The sequence below is a fragment of the Oncorhynchus mykiss genome, chromosome 11, assembly GCF_057628025.1.
Source record: "Oncorhynchus mykiss isolate SJ-2025 chromosome 11, ASM5762802v1, whole genome shotgun sequence".
Taxonomy (NCBI): Eukaryota; Metazoa; Chordata; class Actinopteri; order Salmoniformes; family Salmonidae; genus Oncorhynchus; species Oncorhynchus mykiss.
Window position 1 is genome coordinate 16,481,019 of NC_143032.1, and position 17,279 is coordinate 16,498,297.

Sequence of the window (17,279 nt, forward strand, 5' to 3'; positions counted from 1 at the left end):
AAGGGATGAGGGGATGGGGTCAAGTGGGCAGGATGTCGGGCGGCCAAACATCACGAGTCGCAGGATTTCATCTGGAGAAAGAGGTCAAGACATAGGGTAGTTGTCTGTGAGTAAGACTAGTGGACTCAATTGGCCTTTCTTAAATGTTGTTTTGTAATTGACTAAAACAAGCAGACAACAAGAAAATTGAATTTGAAAAAGGTCAGGTTTTTGCTGTGAGCAAATAGGGTAACCAAGGTAACCACGGGTTGTTTTCCACACAGGCGGGCACGGCCGCAACGTTCTATTCAATACTGACTGGGACTATAGGGAAACCCTTTTTGGTTTCAGGTAGAACCCTTTTGGGTTCCATGTAGGATCCTTTCCATAGCGGGTTCTACATGGAACCCAAAAGGGTTCTCCCTGGAACCAAAACGGGTTCTCCTATGGGGACAGCCAAAGAACCCTTTTGTAACAATTTTTTCAGAGTGTAGTTACCGTTCTAAGCTGTGTGTGTGTGCTTGTTTGTTCTCAGGCCACAGTGTCACAGGACGTCTGGTCTGACACTGTGAGGCATCTGAGGTTGACACCGATGGCCTCCAGGTCACTATGGAGACGGCTGATGACATCCCTTGGCAACGATCGTGTCCGGGAAACGATCCAGGCAACGTCGACGGAACAAACCAAATAAATCAATTCACATTCCAATACTTTATTGAGAATCAATGTATTCAACTACAGCAGTCAATTCCAAAATCATATTCCGTTAGAAATTGATAAGGAAGTCTGTGCAGGAGTAGACCAAAGAGAAACTTCTGTAGTCTGTAGACAGAACCAAGTATGGATCACCTGGTGAACCTAGACACACACAGAGAGACAGGTGAGGTAGGGGCTAGGGTTGGGGGCTAAGGGGCAGGGGCTTCAGGGTTGGTTTGGGGCTAGGAGCTAGGTGTAGTTGGGACTGGGACCGGTACCACATCTCACCTTTGAAGAAGATCTGGTTATGAGTGTTCATGTTTATGGTTTGACCGATTTCATACAGTCTGTGACGTGAGTGTATGAGTTCTATCGTGGAGTAGTGAGTATGTGGCCTGTCGGCACTTCCCTCTCTCAAATACAGCAGGCAGCTTCTCTGCCTCATACCACCTGCCCAGGTATTACACACCATCTAGAAGTTATTTTGAGTTACTATGACTTTTTTACTGTGTGTGTGTGTTAATGTGTGATAAATTCCATCTCAATTAACACTGTGCGTGCAGTTATCTTGATGACGTTGAAGTCCTGTTGAATTGGGGGTGTGGGGCATCTTCCCAGGTGAACGGTCTGAGCATGTGCAACCGATAAGGTGACCAGGACAACACACAGTACCTAGCCACATAAACACATGATCAGACACAAAACACACAGCAATCTCACACATAATGTTAGTGGTAATTGAGATGGAATTGAGACTACTGTGTAGTTAATACATTATATACATATAAAGACACACAGTACCTGCAAAGGCTGCATATTTTCTCAGTCAGTAGCCACTCAGCTCTCTTGGAGAAACGAGATGTTAACATGATCACACAGCACTCTGCCAAATGTCCATGATCAACCTTTCTCCAATATCTCTCATCTGACACATCAACCTGGTGTAGCAGACAATTGTATTATATTCATTTATGTGACAAAACATATATTACATACACATATATTACATACACATTCATATATATATATATATATGAATATTTAAAAATATAAAGAATATTTGGCAAATGTTTCTATATATTGTTTAACATAATATACTGTACAGGCATATCACATTTCCAGAGTGGGATCTCTGATAGTTTTAAAGTTATGCCCCTTTTTATACTCTGAGAAATTTCACAATTGGCCCAGTGTCGTCTGGGTTTGGCTGTGGTAGGCCATCATTGTAAAGAAGAATTTGTTCTTAACTGGCTTGCCTAGTTAAATAAGGGTTAAATAAAAAAAATACGAAAAACAGCTCTCCTTTGGCTTCATAACACATCCTTCAAATCACCAGCAGAGGGCGACCATTTTTAACCCATTTTCACATTCCCTCTGTTGGTAACGTTTGCAAATTGGTCATAACTCTGACTCCGTCATTGAAAATAAGAATTTCTTCTTAACTGACTTGCCTGGTTAAATAAATAAATAAACGGAGGTCTGTATGATATGCGTTTTTAATATGTTAACACAACAACAATCCGACAACCACATTGTGAAAATATTGGCAGTGTTGAGAAAAGTTCTGCAAACTGTCCAACTCAGGCAGTCCATTCAATTGTGGTCGACCGAGCGTAGCAGCTAGTCTGAAAACTTTAGACATATTTAATAACTTCTAAGTCGTAAAAGAGTGTAAAGTGCTTGGCCAAAATGTACTGGACTGGTGACTGTTGAGGTGGGTGATCAGTCAAGTGAGGGGACAATAATGAAACTGAGCAGTTTGTTGAGTTGCTTGTGCCCAGGGCAGTGGCCCACGGTTGTTTGGTGAGAGAGACAGGTGAGTAGTTACATGGAACTGGAATAATTAGCTAGTTAAAATAATTGTATTTAATCAACAAAGACATGAATCGGCCAATAATATATTACATAGCTAATTGATGGAAACATAGATTAGATAGCTTGGTTAGGTAGCTAACAGTTTTAGATAGCTCAGGATCGCAATCTGGATCGCAATTAATGTTTACTAAAGTTAACTTAGCTAACTAAGAGATACAAGTAACAACATTGCTATACAAGTAGCTGGAGACTGAAATTGAACACATTTTCCTAGCTAAAACATCAGTTGTTCGCTTTCAGGCTGTTGAAAATGACAGCTAGCTAGCTACTTAGCTTAGCCTTTGGAGGCTTGTCCTTTGTTAGCTACTGTGACGACATCAAGGCGATGTTTATACTATGACTTCATAAACGCACGCTGTACTTATTTGGCATTCTTTTTCAAGCTCAGAAATGATGTAGCTTTCCAAGTATATAGCTATTAACATGCCTTTATCTCCAGACTTGATTTTATTGCAAATTATACCACAATACTTTTATCAGTAGAGCTGACTAAACAACACTGTCTGAATCCTAGAAATAGTGTGAAGTGTTCTGATTCTCTCTCAAGGGGGACAAATATTTCCATTGGCATTGAGGCTTGGAAGGAGAATGCTGCGCAGGACCGTCTCCTTCCCCATTGAGGTAATATCTAGAAGTCTGTAGCTAGAATATGTTCATATTCTGCCAACAAATGTTTTTTTCAATGTCCTTTTTTATTGCTTTGGCAACATTGGGTTATTTCAGTTTAATGTCAATAAAGCTCACCTGAATACTGTACTAGTATCCTGCTATTGTTTTTGCTTTATAGTAATTTGTTAGCTCTTTGAGAGTTTTGTATGTAGACTGAGAGCCTTTCCTAAGGAAGTTGTGGTTCTAATGTAGGCGGGACAGCTGCAGCAGCTGGGTCTACAGGGCTGTGGCTCCCACGGTGTGACATCATGCTCGGTGCTCGACCTCCCGGCTCTCCTCAACGCTCACCATGGGCAACGGCAATGGGAGGATGAACGGTGGGGCTGGTACCAGGGGCATGCAGAGGAAGGCCAATGGGAGGATGAGGGAGGGCTAGTGGTCACGCCCTCTTCTACTGGTGAGAGTCGACTGGTCGGGCAATCGGCCATTCTTTCCAATTCTGATTCTTCCTCTCTATGGCTCTTGATGTTCCAAACATTCAGCTGGTAGTCAGATTCATTGGCACATCAGTGAAGTATTGGTAACTCTTGGTCCTTTCTCTCTTCTTTCCTGTCCCCTGTGTAGGAATGCAAAATGATGAGTTTGTCAGGCTGTTCGTGTCAGAGGAGGAGAGAATCCTCAACTCTGCAGACCTGTGAGTGCCCCAGACAACTCCCATTGCCTGTTGTAGTGCTGTTGTGATAGCAGAGTTGGTGTATTTACTACTTTCTAATGTGTGTTGTAGGAGTGCAGAGGAGAGGAGTGACGTTCTAGCAGAGTTGGTGTATTCCCGAAGCAGACTAAAGCAATTGAACTCAGAGCTGCAGAGAACAGTGGAGTTAGCCGATGACAACAACACACTGCTACGCACTGAGAACGCTGCATTGCGCAACCAAGTTAAAGGGTAACAGTAGCAACCATGCAGACACACTGCACTGCACAACCTGGTCAAATGTAACCATCAATCAAAATGTTCATCATTATTTGTGTGTGTTTGTCAGGATGAAGCAGTCAATCCATGATGCAGAGCAGCTGATGGATGAGCTGGAGGAGATCCGGAGCTTATCAGCTGAGAAGGACGGCGCTACGGGCAACCTGGAGTCCTACATCAAACAACTGGTGGGTTACCATGAAGTGGTGTAGAGCAATAGTAACCAAGAAACCATATATACGGTTAGGAAGTGTCTAGGAAAGATACAGAGTGTTGATAAACTGATGTTGTTTTCATCCCTTGTTCCGGCAGGAGAAAGAGAAGGAGATTTTGGAAGACCAGATCGAGACCATTGGCAGTGAGGTATGATGACCTCTAAGCCTTGACCTCTGACCCTGTCAGAACAGACAAACTGAACGTTTCACTGGCCAGCCAACATGGATGCATAATATTAATTTGTTGTCCTCAAAACATCACTGAACTGTTATGTTCTGTTCTCTCTCTGTGTGTCTCTCTGTCTCTCTCCCTCTCCTTAGATGTCCCGTATTATACCAGATAGAGCCACTGACAAGAAGAAGATCGCTGACCTCAGCAATGCTCTACAGGCCTTACAGGTAGCACACATACATGCTCGGATATCATCTGATACCACCAGATCACAGGAGGGTGATGATATCCTTCCACCAGATCACAGGGGGGTGATTGATATCCTTCCACCAGATCACAGGGGGGTGATTGATATCCTTCCACCAGATCACAGGGGGGTGATTGATATCCTTCCACCAGATCACAGGGGGGTGATTGATATCCTTCCACCAGATCACGGGGGGGATTGATATCCTTCCACCAGGTCACAGGTGGGATTGATATCCTTCCACCAGGTCACAGGGGTGGGATTGATATCCCTCCACCAGATCACAGGGAGGGGGGGGGGGGGGGTGTGTGTGATTGTGGTCCTTCCACCAGATCATGGGAGGGTGATTGTGGCGGGAGGGTGATTGTGGTCCTTCCACCAGATCATGGGAGGGTGATTGTGGCGGGAGGGTGATTGTGGTCCTTCCACCAGATCAGAGGGTGGTGATTGTGGTCCTTCCACCAGATCACAGGGCGGTGATTGTGTTCCTGGGAGGCCACACGCTTTTGTTCCAGCCCAACTATTATGTGTGTGTGTGTGTGTGTGTGTGCGTGTGCGTGAAACAGCTACGGCTAGAGGAGAGCAGACTCGCCCTGGATCAGAGGTATGAGGTCATACATAAGGTATGTGATAACTACATATTGAAAATAATGTTTACATTTCAAATATTCCCTAAATTCCCAATAAATGTTCTTTAGACATGCCACATGACTTGCCAGTTTAAATTAGGTCCAGTGCAGTCTATTAGCTGGCTGGCCAGTCCCCAACATCTCTTTGTGTGTCTCCCCTACAGAAGGACTTTGTTATTGAGCAGCTGGAGCAGTCCCTCACAGAGTACTCCTCCATCGCACAGGTACAACACACACACACATTTTACATATGCCTAATGTAGACCTCATACATCTAACTGATACACACTGTGGGCTTTGTGTTGTGTGTTTCTCTGTTCTCAGGATCTGAAGGAGAAGATGAAGGATCTGGAGAGCCAACTGGCAGAGGCCCTAGTGTAACACACACACACTCAATCATAACATCCCTCACACAATCACTCTCTAATTTTGGCACGTTCTTTGTAATACCCTCTCTTTTTTTAATACCCTTTCTCTCTTTCCCCCTGTCTTTCCCTCTCTCTTTCTCTGTTTTTAGTAATGGAGGAGAGGGGCGTTACATGGCGTTAGATGGGACTCTGTCTGCAGCCACTCAGCGCTCCATCTCTCTAGCGGAGGAAATGGGTCTACTGCCATGTAGGATGGTGGGTCGCATACACACAACACCAAAGTGCAGAAGTGCTTGTCTGTAGTGTTGTCTTCACTGTTTGGTGATCAGGTAGTACTACAGGACAGTGTGGCCTTAGGGTTGGGTAGGACTTAGCTGGGAGGGAGGCTGCCAGCACACACACTAGGGAGATGCTCTGTTGTGAAATGTATGTGTTCACTTCCTATCCCAGGATGAGTCCTCTGATGAGGAGGTGCAGGAGCAAAGAGATGAGAGGGTAGAGAAAGAGGAGAAGCAGAGAGTGGAGGAGAGGATAGAAAGAGAGGAGAATGAGAAGAAAGATGAGGAGGTCAAGGAGGAGAAACAGCTGTTACAGAAGAAGAGAGGTGTGTTGTCAGATCTGGTGGGAGGTGTCAAGGCAGCAGGAGGTTTCACCCTGGGTTTCCTGGCTCCTTTGGGTGTGCTGGTATCCATGTTCCCTGGCTGCTACGACCACTGTACTGGACTCAGCTGCACCGATATCCTCTGGTCTACTGCCAGATACCTCATACAGCCATACTGCAACGTGCACCACATAGGCCTTCCTCCTCTGTAACACATACATGCATATATACGCATGCATACCTACCTACATACTACCTACACGCACACATTCACAAAAACACACACACTAATCAAACCTCAATCCACCAACCCTGATCTTCAACCCTCCCAGGCTGCAATGTTGCTGTTAACTAAATAAAACTGAATACTGCATCATACATGGACAACTGGTTGTATTTTAATAAAGGGAAACAGTAGAGTTGATTTTACAATGTTTATTTTTTAGCTTTATGAAGATTAGCTCAATTACATTTTAAAGATTGGACTCAATGTTGTTCATGTTTTTGTTATTTCTCTACACTGTTTTATTTATTTTTTATTTAATCTTTATTTAACTAGGCAAGTCAGTTAAGAACAGATTCTTATTTACAATGACCGCCTACCAAAAGGCCTCTGCGTGGATGGGGGCTGGGATTAAAAATATAGGACAAAACACACATCATGACAAGAGAGACATAAAACGACAACATAGCATGGCAGCGACACAACATGGTAGCAGCACAAAACGGTACAAACATTGTTGGGCACAAACAGCAAGAAAGTAGAGATTGTTCTGTACAGTACTAAATAAATGCACTGTCACGTTCCTGTTTGGATTGTAAATATGATTTCTATTCAATACAGAGACATGAACCAGTTTGTCTTTCCACTTCATATAAACGTTTTAATGTATATTTTCAAACAACGCGAGACCTGAGCAGTGGACTGGAGTCGTGGTCTGACGTCATCCGAAAATGGCTACTTCGTAAAAGGGTTTATAAAATACGGTATTTTCATTTTACACATTTAAATCCGTCTATATGCTCTATTTCTACATTTCATAGGTTTTTAATGTTATATTTGCACATGTGGTTACCCTCCTGAATGCCTCGTCATATTAAAATGGACTAACTTCGCTAGTTTACCGCGCTCGTCGTATTTCGAAATAAGAGCGCTTTGTTATTAACAGTAATTTATCCGCGAAATCAACATTTTAAGAGAGATTAAATGGTTTCAAACTTAATAAACGTTTATCTTAATGTACATTTATAATTATAGCATAGGAAATGATTCACAATTAAATTGATATATGAGTAATGGTTCAACAGAACGTAGCTTATTTTCGCGGTTAGCTGTAGGGCAGTTAGCTATGGAACTGAGGAACTTTTATTTTCATAATGTTGGCTAAACTGTTCGATGAGATGAGTGTTGTGGTTGTAATTGTGTATTCCTTTCAATCACTTATTTTTTTCCCAACAGAACACCCGATACACACTTTCAACCAAACATTAACATTATTATAAAGGGTGAGTAGATGTGTGTTTATGTAAATGTGTTATGTGTATCTTGCTGAGGGAGAGAGAAGGAAATAACTAGAATGGTAGATGGATAAGCTATTATTATTTTGGGAGAGAAAAGATTGACTGTTTAAACAATAATGTTTTGGTAAAAAGATAAGGGCTGGACATGGAGAAATGTAACCACTCTGAAATTCATAGGAATATGGATGCAAGGACTGACCATCCAAGATATCAACATAGTTTTAATCATGTTTTTAGGTTTTACAGTGTTTGTTTATATTTACAATGTTTACAAACATTGGAGTTAAACAAGCTTATATTTTGGGTTCTGATGTAGTGTGACAGTTGAACTGAGCTCATTAGGCATTTCTAAGATATATTCTTCAAGAATCCATGAGGATATATAATTCATTTATACGTCCAGAAATGGATGTAGATTTCCCCTTTAAATACTGTCAGTTTGAGGTTGGACCTGTCCTAGCCTTTCTCAAATATAAACAGCAACAACCTTGCAAGCACACTATCTCCTCTGACATGAAGACCTTTTAGTAAAGGTATTGCATTGTTAGTTAAAAAACTATCCGGTTGAAATTAATTCCCCTTCCTGCAGTTTGACCCCAGCGTGAACCCGGAAGCAGTAATGTCACAGCTGGCCCACAGCGAGCACCTGTTGGAGCAGCTGCGTTGGCAGCGGGAAAGCAACGTTCTGTGTGACATTACGGTCGTCGTGGGCGACACGCTGTTCCGAGCGCACCGTAATGTCCTGGCGGCGTTCAGCGGGTTCTTCTCCGCACTGCCTGACAGAGGTCACCTGGTCACAACCCTTAACCCGGAGTTTGTCAGTGAGCAGGCCCTGAACACCCTGCTGAAATACATCTATTCTGGAGAACTACTCACTGACAGGTAGGTACATCACTACACTGATGTGTACGAAGCTAATTTAGCAATAGGTGTGGCAATACTATTCATCAAATCAAAAGGTGTGTAAGCGCCCCTACTACTCCCTTTGTATAATATGACTACACCACCATCATACCATCACAATAACTATGCATCACAGGAGGCTGCTGAGGGCAGGAATGGAGTGAATGGAATGGTATCAAACACATGGAAAGCATGTGTTTGATGAGTTCGATTACCATTCCTTGTATACCATTCCAGCCATTACTATGAGCCCGTCCTCCCAAATTAAGGTGCCACCAAACTCCTGTGCTATGTAGGATCCGATATTGTTGTTAATCTGTTGTTTATCTGTTTTAGTTATTGATCTCTTGTTTATTTGTGGTTGCCATGATAACAGTGATGGGTCGGAGGCCGTGCTGGGAGCGGCGGTGTTCCTGGGGATGAGGGAGGCAGAGCGTCACCTGATAGACAAGTCTGACAGCCAACGGGAGATGAGGACAGAGTCAGCCTCACCTACCACCTCCCCCCATTGCTTAGCTTCACCCCCCAGCCCAGAGGCGTTCAAGCCCCTGTCCTGCGTTTCTGGAGGGGGCTCGGTAGAGAGGGAGGAGGAAGAAGAGCGGGGAGATCCAGAGTACACCCCTCCCTCCCCAAGCCCCCCAACATCCCCCCGAAGAGGAGCGAGGAAAAGAAAGGGAAGAAAGCCCAAGGCCACACCTCGAAACCAAACTTTGCCTAGCAACCCAACATCACCTAGCCATGACGACACCCAAGATGACGCAACAGTCCCCCAGCCTCAGAGGGGCAGGGGGAGAGGAAGGGGGAGGGGAAGGGGGAGGGGAGGAGGAATGAGGAGGGATCTGTCGTTGAAGGTGTCAGACCTTCAGATCGTTGAGGAGAATGAGACAGACCTCAGCTCATCATTGAAACCTGTCAAGAGGCAAAGGAGGAGCAGTGGAGAGAGGAGAGGAAAGAAGAGAGGGAGAGGCAGAGGAAGAGGGAAACTGAAGGAGAGCAGATCGAGCAATGGAGAGGGGGATGAGTGGAAGGCTGGGTTGAAGAACCAACAGGTGAAAGAGAAGCCAGTGTGTGCTGAGTGTAACAAAGAGTTCTCTGAGATCAGTAGCCTGAGGAGACACATGAGGATCCATAAAGGAGTGAAACCTTTCCAGTGTCTCTTCTGTTCCCGAGCCTTCACACAGGGAAACCAGCTCAAGACTCACCTCCGCATACACACAGGTAAGAGACACACACATAGCTAGCATACACACAGGTAAGACGCACACACACACTCCTCCGCATACACGTACAGGTGTGAGACAACCTAACTGTCTCTCTGCCTTTCTAGGAGAGAAGCCGTTTGCATGTTCTCAGTGTGACAAGGGTTTTGCCCAGAAGTGTCAGTTGGTGGCTCACTGTCGAATGTACCACGGAGAAGAGAAACCTTACACCTGTGAACAATGTGGGCTGCAGTTCGCTACCTCATCTAACTACAAGATACACTGCAGGTAGGACTGTGTGTGTCTGAGTGTGCATGCATGTGTGGAGAGAAGACCTATTTGTGTGTATCTATCTACCTGTGTGTGTGTCCATGTGTGTGTCCATATAGGAAGCACAGTGGAGAGAAGCCGTATGTGTGTGAACAGTGTGGGAAGGGTTTTGCCCAGGCCAGCACTCTGACCTATCACATGAGGATCCACACAGGAGAGAAACCTTACCAATGTGACGATTGTGGGATGGCCTTCTCCGTCTCTTCCTCTCTCATCACACACAAACGCAAACACACAGGTAACACACTGAAGCAAAGAGAAACATTACCAGTTAAATTAGTATTGATTGAGTGTGTGTGATCATGTGTCCCTGTATTCTCTGACGTGTGTGTGAGATCATGTGTCCCTGTTTTCTCTGACGTGTGTGTGTGTGTGAGATCATGTGGCCCTGTATTCTCTGACGTGTGTGATCATATGTCCCTGTATTCTCTGACGTGTGTGTGTGAAATCATGTGTCCCTGTATTCTCTGACGTGTGTGTGTGTGTGATCATATGTCCCTATATTCTCTGACGTGTGTGTGCGCGTCTGTGTTTCTGTGTGTTTTCCAGGTGAAGCTCCACACGAGTGTCTGGTGTGTCAGAAGGCCTTCATTACCAAACGAGAACTCAACAAACACTCCCGCATCCACAACGGTGAGTCTACCGAACACACACACATGTGAGAACCAACCACTTTGAATACTTAAATCTATCCAAGGGAAAAGATGACAAGCAAGCTGTCTGTTAGTTGTGTAGATCTACTGTGTTCTAGAAGGGCACCTGTCCTGGAGTGGAGAGTAAACACAAGATGGAGAGAGTCACTTGGAAGAGGAGAGAGAGAGAGATGTAGGTAAAGAATAGAGGATGGAGAAGAAGGGACCATATAGAAGTGTAGTGGGAAGAAGGTAGAAGATGGATAGACTGATAAAGGAGTTGATATGGAGATTATAGATGTTGCTGATAGATGAGACCATGTGACTTGACCAGGAAAAACTCCTGGGCCTAGTTGTAAAGAATGGGGAAAGATTTGGGTGTGTGTGTTTGCTGTATGTGTGTAGGTGGAGACTCAGCTGTTAAGCAGCGTGTGACATGTGAGCTGTGTGGAAACACCTACGCTGGCCTGAGCAGCCTGAAGAAACACCAAGAGAGACAACACTTAGGTGAGATGTGTGTGTGTGTGTCAACTTATCCTTTTGGCCATCTATGTTAACCTGTGTGTGTGTTCTCCAGTTCCAATGGCGGTTCCAGAATGGGTTCTCCTCCACAACATTCCTATCGACCACCAGGGGCTAATCTCCCGCGATGCGCCCAGCCCCATGCATGAGGAGCCAGGCAACCCTGACCCCGAGGAGCCAGGCAACCCTGACCCCGAGGAGCCAGGCAACCCTGACCCTGAGGAGCCAGGCAACCCTGACCTTGAGGAGCCAGGCAACCCTGACCTCGAGGAGGCAGACAACCATGACCCCGAGGAGCCAGACAACCCTGAACCAACGACCCCTAACTTGAGCCCAAACCCTCTCAGTGTTCTAGTAGAACAGTTGCGTACATCTTCCTCCAACTTCTCTTCCTCACTCTCCCACTGTGATCCAGCCTACCCTGTCGAAGACATGGAGCAGATCATCATCATTAGAACTTTGGACAATGACCCCTGCCCTGACCCCTGACTCAACCACCTCTGACCCCCTCACCCAGATCCTAACATAACTCTCTCAGGCTTGGAGTGGATCCAACCTTTTTGAATGGATCAACGGGACCTACAGGATCCAATATGAATCAGCTGTAGTGTCAGATATAGAACTGTGAATAGTGTGGATGTTGACAAATCATATATGTAATTACATTTACATTTTAGTAATGTAGCAGACGCTCTCATCCACAGCGACTTACAGTAGTGAGGGCATAACCTTTTGTAATTCACTCCATCTTTTAATGAAATGAACTCATTCAGATCTAAACATTTATTTTATTGTATGTTTGAAATGTTTATTACTAGAGATAATCACTGAGGACCTACCCACAGAACAGCCAGGCTCACCATCTCCTGGCTTTGCATTTCTCTACACATCCTGAATCGTCCTATGTTCAATGTTCTGGTTTTAATCCCACGTCTCAGTAACATGGGGTTTAATGTCTTATGGAATCTAGAGGTAGTATTGAGATGGATGGATATTTATGAAAAGTCAAGGTTTTTAATTCAACAGCTCTATTCTTTATTCACACACCTTGATTTTTCCCCCCAAAATTGGTGTTACAAAGTGGGATTAAAATGGATTTAATTGTAATTTTGTGTCAATGATCTACACAATATACTCTGTAATGTCAAATTGGAAAAAACATTCTAAGATGAGTAAAAAAATATATATATGTGAAAAATACAACACTTACAGTTGAAGTCGGACGTTTACATACACTTAGGTTGGAGTTGTTTTTCAACCGCTCCACAAATTTTTTGTTAACAAACTATAGTTTTGGCAAGTCGGTTAGGACATTTGCTTTGTGCATGACACAAGTAATTTTCCAACAATTGTTTACAGACATAATTCACTGCATCACTTATAATTTACTGTATCACAATTCCAGTGGGTCAGAAGTTTACATACAAAGTTGACTGTGCTGTTAAACAGCTTGGAAAATTTCAGAAAAGTATGTTATGGTTTTAGAAGCTTCTAATAGGCTAATTGACATCATTTAAGTCAATTGGAGGTGTACCTGTGGATGTATTTCAAGGCCTACCTTCATACTCAGTGCCTCTTTGCTTGACATCATGGAAAAAATCTAAAGAAATCAGCCAAGACCTCATAAAACATTTTGTAGACCTCTACAAGTCTGGTTCATCCTTGGGAGCAATTACCAAATGCCTGAAGGTACCACGTTCATCTGTACAAACAATAGTATAAACACCATGGGACCACGCAGCCGTCATACCGCTCAGGAAGGAGATGCGTTCTGTCTCCGAGAGATGAATGTACTTTGGTGCGAAAAGTGCAAATCAATCCCAGAACAACAGCAAAGGACGATGCTGGAGGAAACAGGTACAAAAGTATCTATATCCACAGTAAAACTAGTCCTATATCGACATAACCTGAAAGGCCGCTCAGCAAGGAAGAAGCCACTGCACCAAAACTTCCATAAAAAAGCCAGACTATAGTTTGCAACTGCACATGGAGACAAAGATTGCACTTTTTGGAGAAATGTCCTCTGGTGTGATGAAACAAAAATAGAACTGTTTGGCCATAATGACCATTGTTATGTTTGGAGGGAAAAGGGGGAGGCTTGCAAGCTGAAGAACACCATCCCAACCGTGAAGCACAGGGGTGGCAGCATCATGTTGTGAGGGTGCTTTGCTGCAGGAGGGACTGGTGCACTTCACAAAATAGATGGCATCATGAGGAAAGGAATATTATGTGGATATATTGAAGCAACGTCTCAAGACATCAGTCAGGAAGTTAAAGCTTGGTCGCAAATGAGTCTTCCAAATGGACAATGACCCCAAGCATACTTCCAAAGTTGTGGCAAAATGGCTTAAGGACAACAAAGTCAAGGTATTGGAGTGGCCATCACAAAGCCCTGACCTCAATCCTATAGCAAATTTGTGGGCAGAACAGAAAAAGAGTGTACGAGCAAGGAGACCTACAAACCTGACTCAATTGCACCAGCTCTGTCAGGAGGAATGAGCCAAAATTCACCCAACTTATTGTGGGAAGCTTGTGAAAGGCTACAAGAAACATGGGACCCAAGTTAAACAATTTAAAGGCAACGCTACCAAATACTAATTGAGTGTATGTAAACTTCTGACCCTCTGGGAATGTGATGAAAGAAATAAAAGCTGAAATAAATAATTCTTTATTATTCTGACATTTCACATTCTTAAAAAAGTGGTGATCCTAACTGACCTAAGACGGGGAATTGTGACTGATTAAATGTCATGAATTGTAAAACAAAACTGAGTTTAAATGTATTCGGCTAAGGTGTATGTAAACTTCCGACTTCAACTGTATATAACTTGATTAGATAAGTGTTACAACCCCTGAGTCAATACATATTAGAATCCCCTTTAGCAGTGATTACAGCTGTGAATCTTTCTGGGTAAGTCTCTACGAGCTTTGCACACTTGAATTGTACAATATTTGCACATTATTATTTTCAAAATTCTTCAAGCTCTGACAAGTTGGTTGTTGATCATTGCTAGCAATGTCATAGACTTACAAGCCGATTTAAGTGAAAACTGTAACTAGGCCACTCCGGAACATTCAATGTTGTCTCGGTAAGCAACTCCAGTGTAAACTTAGCAAAAAAAGAAATGTCCCTTTTTCAGGACCCTGTCTTTCAAAGATAATTTGTAAAAATCCAAATAACTTTACAGATCTTCATTGTAAAGGGTTTAATAAACACTGTTTCCCATGCTTGTACAATTAACCATAAACAATTAATGAACATTCACCTGTGGAACGGTCATTAAGACACTAACAACTTACAGACAGTAGGCAATTAAGGTCACAGTAATGAAAACTTAGGACACTAAAGAGGCCTTTCTACTGACTCTGAAAAACACCAAAAGAAAGATGCCCGGGGTCCCTGCTCATCTGCGTGAACGTGCCTTCGGCATGCTGAGGACTGCAAATGTGGCCAGGGCAAGAAATTGCAATGTTCGTACTGTGAGACGCCTAAGACAGCGCTACAGGGAGACAGGACGGACAGCTAATTGTCCTCGCAGTGGCAGACCACGTGTAACAACACCTGCACAGGATCGGTACATCTGAACATCACACCTGCGGGACAGGTACAGGATGGCCACAACAACTGCCCGTGTTACACCAGGAACGCACAATCCCTCCATCAGTGCTCAGACTGTCCGCAATAGGCTGAGAGAGGTTGGACTGAGGGCTTGTAGGCCTGTTGTAAGGCAGGTCCTCACCAGACATCACCGGCAACAACTTCGCCTATGGGCACAAACCCACCATCGCTGGACCAGACAGGACTGGTAAAAAGTGCTCTTCTCTGACGAGTTGCGGTTTTGTCTCACTAGGGGTGATGGTCGAATTCACGTTAATCGTCGAAGAGACGAGTGTTACACCGAGGCCTGTACTCTGGAGCGGGATCGATTTGGAGGTGGAGAGTCCGTCATGGTCTGGGGCGGTGTGTCACAGAATCATCGGACTGAGCTTGTTGTCATTGCAGGCAATCTCAACGCTGTGCATTACAGAGAAGACATCCTCCTCCCTTGTGGTACCCTTCCTGCAGGCTCATCCTGACATGACCCTCCAGTATGACAATGCCACCAGCCATACTGCTCGTTCTGTGCTTGATTTCCTGCAAGACAAGTATGTCAGTGTTCTGCCATGGCCAGCGAAGAGCCCGGATCTCAATCCCATTGAGCACGTCTGGGACCTGTTGGATCAGAGGGTGAGGGCTAGGGCCATTCCCCCAAGAAATGTCCAGGAGCTTGCAGGAGCCTTGGTGGAAGAGTGGGGTAACATCTCACAGCAAGAACTGGCAAATCTGGTGCAGTCCATGAGGAGGAGATGCACTGCAGTACTTAATACAGCTGGTGGCCACACCAGATACTGACGGTTACTTTTGATTTTGACCCCCCCTTTGTTCAGGGACACATTATTCCATTTTTGTTAGTCACATGTCTGTGGAACTTGTTCAGGTTATGTCTTAGATGTTGAATCTTGTTATGTTCAAACAAATATTTACACATTTAGTTTGCTGAAAATAAATGCAGTTGACGGTGAGAGGACGTTTCGTTTTTTGCTGAGTTTATATTTGGGCTTGTGTTTCAGGTTATTGTCCGTAATTTCGATTAAGACAATGAGCACACTAGGACGCATGTAGCGTTAGTCAATATAACTATTTGTTTTGTACTTTTGAAATGTACAGCGAAAGAATTCAGAGCATGCGCTGTTCTTACAGTGCTCTCCCTGTACCCCAAGTTAGAACCGTAGGATAAATAAAGGGGGCATATACTTATTTTACACCATAATTTGCAAATAAATTCATAAAAAATCCTACAATGTGATTTTCTGGATTTTTTTCTTTTCTAATTTTGTCTGTCATAGTCGAAGTGTACCTATGATGAAAATTACAGGCCTCTCTCATCTTTTTAAGTGGGAGAACATGCACAATTGGTGGCTGACTAAATACTTTTTTGCCCCAATGTACATGTACATACTAACTCAACTAACAGGTGCTCCCTGCACATTGACTCTGTATCGGTAAACCGCTGTATATAGTCTCACTTTTGTTATTTTACTGCTGTTCTTTAATTACTTGTTACTTTTATCTCTTATTCTTATCTGTATTTTTTTAAACTGCATTGTTGGTTAGGGGCTCATAAGTAAGCATTTCACTGTAAGGTGTTCTATTCGACGCATGTGACTAATAAAATTTGATTTGATTACATTGCTCTAAAATAGGTTACAGGCTACAGTAGAACAGTCAAAACAGTTGGCGAAATGAAGAGGGGTAAATGGACCAAATTATTAGGGTGAGGCACATGGGCTAACATCTTACTACACAACATACACTTAGTATTATTTTCTTAGCTACAGTATACATATCTCCCTGGCATATTACATAATTTATGAAGCAGCATACAAGTCATTTTTGGACTCGGCTCATTTGAACAGGAAGGTGGCGTGGCGATCCTCCGAGTTAACAGTTTTGGAGCGCGGCACAAATCATGCTTTATTGACAGCATGGCCAATGTTGAACGTTATTTAAATTTGGAAAAGAGCCCCATAATCCCAGATTTGGGACCACATAGCCACTGTCACTGATTCCTGGAATATATATTCTTTCTCTTTTCTTCAAACAATCATCTTTATTCAATATTGATTAATTATTGCAATATAGAAACCCGTCATTATTGTCCCTACCCTTTACAGACCATGCTGTCCCTTATATATCTGATATCAAGATTGCTCAGTCATAGCTGGTTCAGATTTTAATTTGTAAACATTTTGGAAAAACATAACTCCACT

General features: G+C 43.6%; 3 protein-coding genes across 4 annotated transcripts; 2 read left to right on the forward strand and 1 right to left on the reverse strand.

Annotated features, from left to right (window-relative positions):
• Positions 1-510: 510 nt before the first annotated feature.
• apodb (apolipoprotein Db) lies at positions 511-1,491 on the reverse strand. Its single transcript, XM_090189197.1, has 6 exons — positions 1,477-1,491; positions 1,245-1,347; positions 1,020-1,138; positions 964-976; positions 763-837; positions 511-671 (listed from the first exon to the last, which is right to left on the reverse strand). The coding sequence occupies exons 1-6, from the start codon at positions 1,489-1,491 to the stop codon at positions 511-513; spliced, it is 486 nt and encodes a 161-aa protein (XP_090045323.1).
• Positions 1,492-2,071: 580 nt separating this feature from the next.
• LOC110535372 (uncharacterized) lies at positions 2,072-6,739 on the forward strand. 2 transcript variants are annotated; one of them, XM_021620335.3, is made up of 13 exons: positions 2,072-2,491; positions 3,098-3,171; positions 3,412-3,616; positions 3,784-3,853; positions 3,944-4,102; positions 4,200-4,317; positions 4,442-4,492; positions 4,666-4,743; positions 5,330-5,386; positions 5,557-5,616; positions 5,717-5,769; positions 5,910-6,015; positions 6,211-6,739. In XM_021620335.3, the coding sequence occupies exons 2-13, from the start codon at positions 3,139-3,141 to the stop codon at positions 6,571-6,573; spliced, it is 1,353 nt and encodes a 450-aa protein (XP_021476010.3). In that variant the 5' UTR covers positions 2,072-2,491; positions 3,098-3,138; the 3' UTR covers positions 6,574-6,739. The 2 variants fall into 2 exon arrangements, with proteins under 2 accessions (XP_021476010.3, XP_036790928.2); XM_036935033.2 differs by lacking the exon at positions 2,072-2,491 and having other exon boundaries at positions 2,878-3,171.
• A 481-nt stretch (positions 6,740-7,220) lies between these two features.
• Positions 7,221-12,679, forward strand: LOC149979510 (uncharacterized). Its single transcript, XM_021620334.3, has 9 exons — positions 7,221-7,348; positions 7,821-7,867; positions 8,472-8,764; positions 9,162-10,003; positions 10,113-10,272; positions 10,374-10,552; positions 10,864-10,947; positions 11,352-11,453; positions 11,524-12,679. The coding sequence occupies exons 3-9, from the start codon at positions 8,502-8,504 to the stop codon at positions 11,955-11,957; spliced, it is 2,064 nt and encodes a 687-aa protein (XP_021476009.2). The 5' UTR covers positions 7,221-7,348; positions 7,821-7,867; positions 8,472-8,501; the 3' UTR covers positions 11,958-12,679.
• Positions 12,680-17,279: the final 4,600 nt, after the last annotated feature.

Excerpts from the sequence above, each read along its gene's own strand:
- apodb (XM_090189197.1), bottom strand. Across the intron at positions 1,139-1,244 it reads ACAGGACTTCAACGTCATCA|AATACCTGGGCAGGTGGTAT; the intron begins AGATAACTGCAC and ends TAGATGGTGTGT. Across the intron at positions 672-762 it reads GGTCTACTCCTGCACAGACT|TTTATTTGGTTTGTTCCGTC; the intron begins TCCTTATCAATT and ends AATGTGAATTGA.
- LOC149979510 (XM_021620334.3), top strand. The coding sequence starts at position 8,502 with ATGTCACAGCTGGCCCACAGCGAGCACCTGTTGGAGCAGCTGCGTTGG. Across the intron at positions 8,765-9,161 it reads GGAGAACTACTCACTGACAG|TGATGGGTCGGAGGCCGTGC; the intron begins GTAGGTACATCA and ends CCATGATAACAG. Across the intron at positions 10,948-11,351 it reads ACACTCCCGCATCCACAACG|GTGGAGACTCAGCTGTTAAG; the intron begins GTGAGTCTACCG and ends GTATGTGTGTAG.
- LOC110535372 (XM_021620335.3), top strand. The coding sequence starts at position 3,139 with ATGCTGCGCAGGACCGTCTCCTTCCCCATTGAG. Across the intron at positions 3,617-3,783 it reads GGTCACGCCCTCTTCTACTG|GAATGCAAAATGATGAGTTT; the intron begins GTGAGAGTCGAC and ends TCCCCTGTGTAG. Across the intron at positions 5,387-5,556 it reads GGTATGAGGTCATACATAAG|AAGGACTTTGTTATTGAGCA; the intron begins GTATGTGATAAC and ends TCTCCCCTACAG.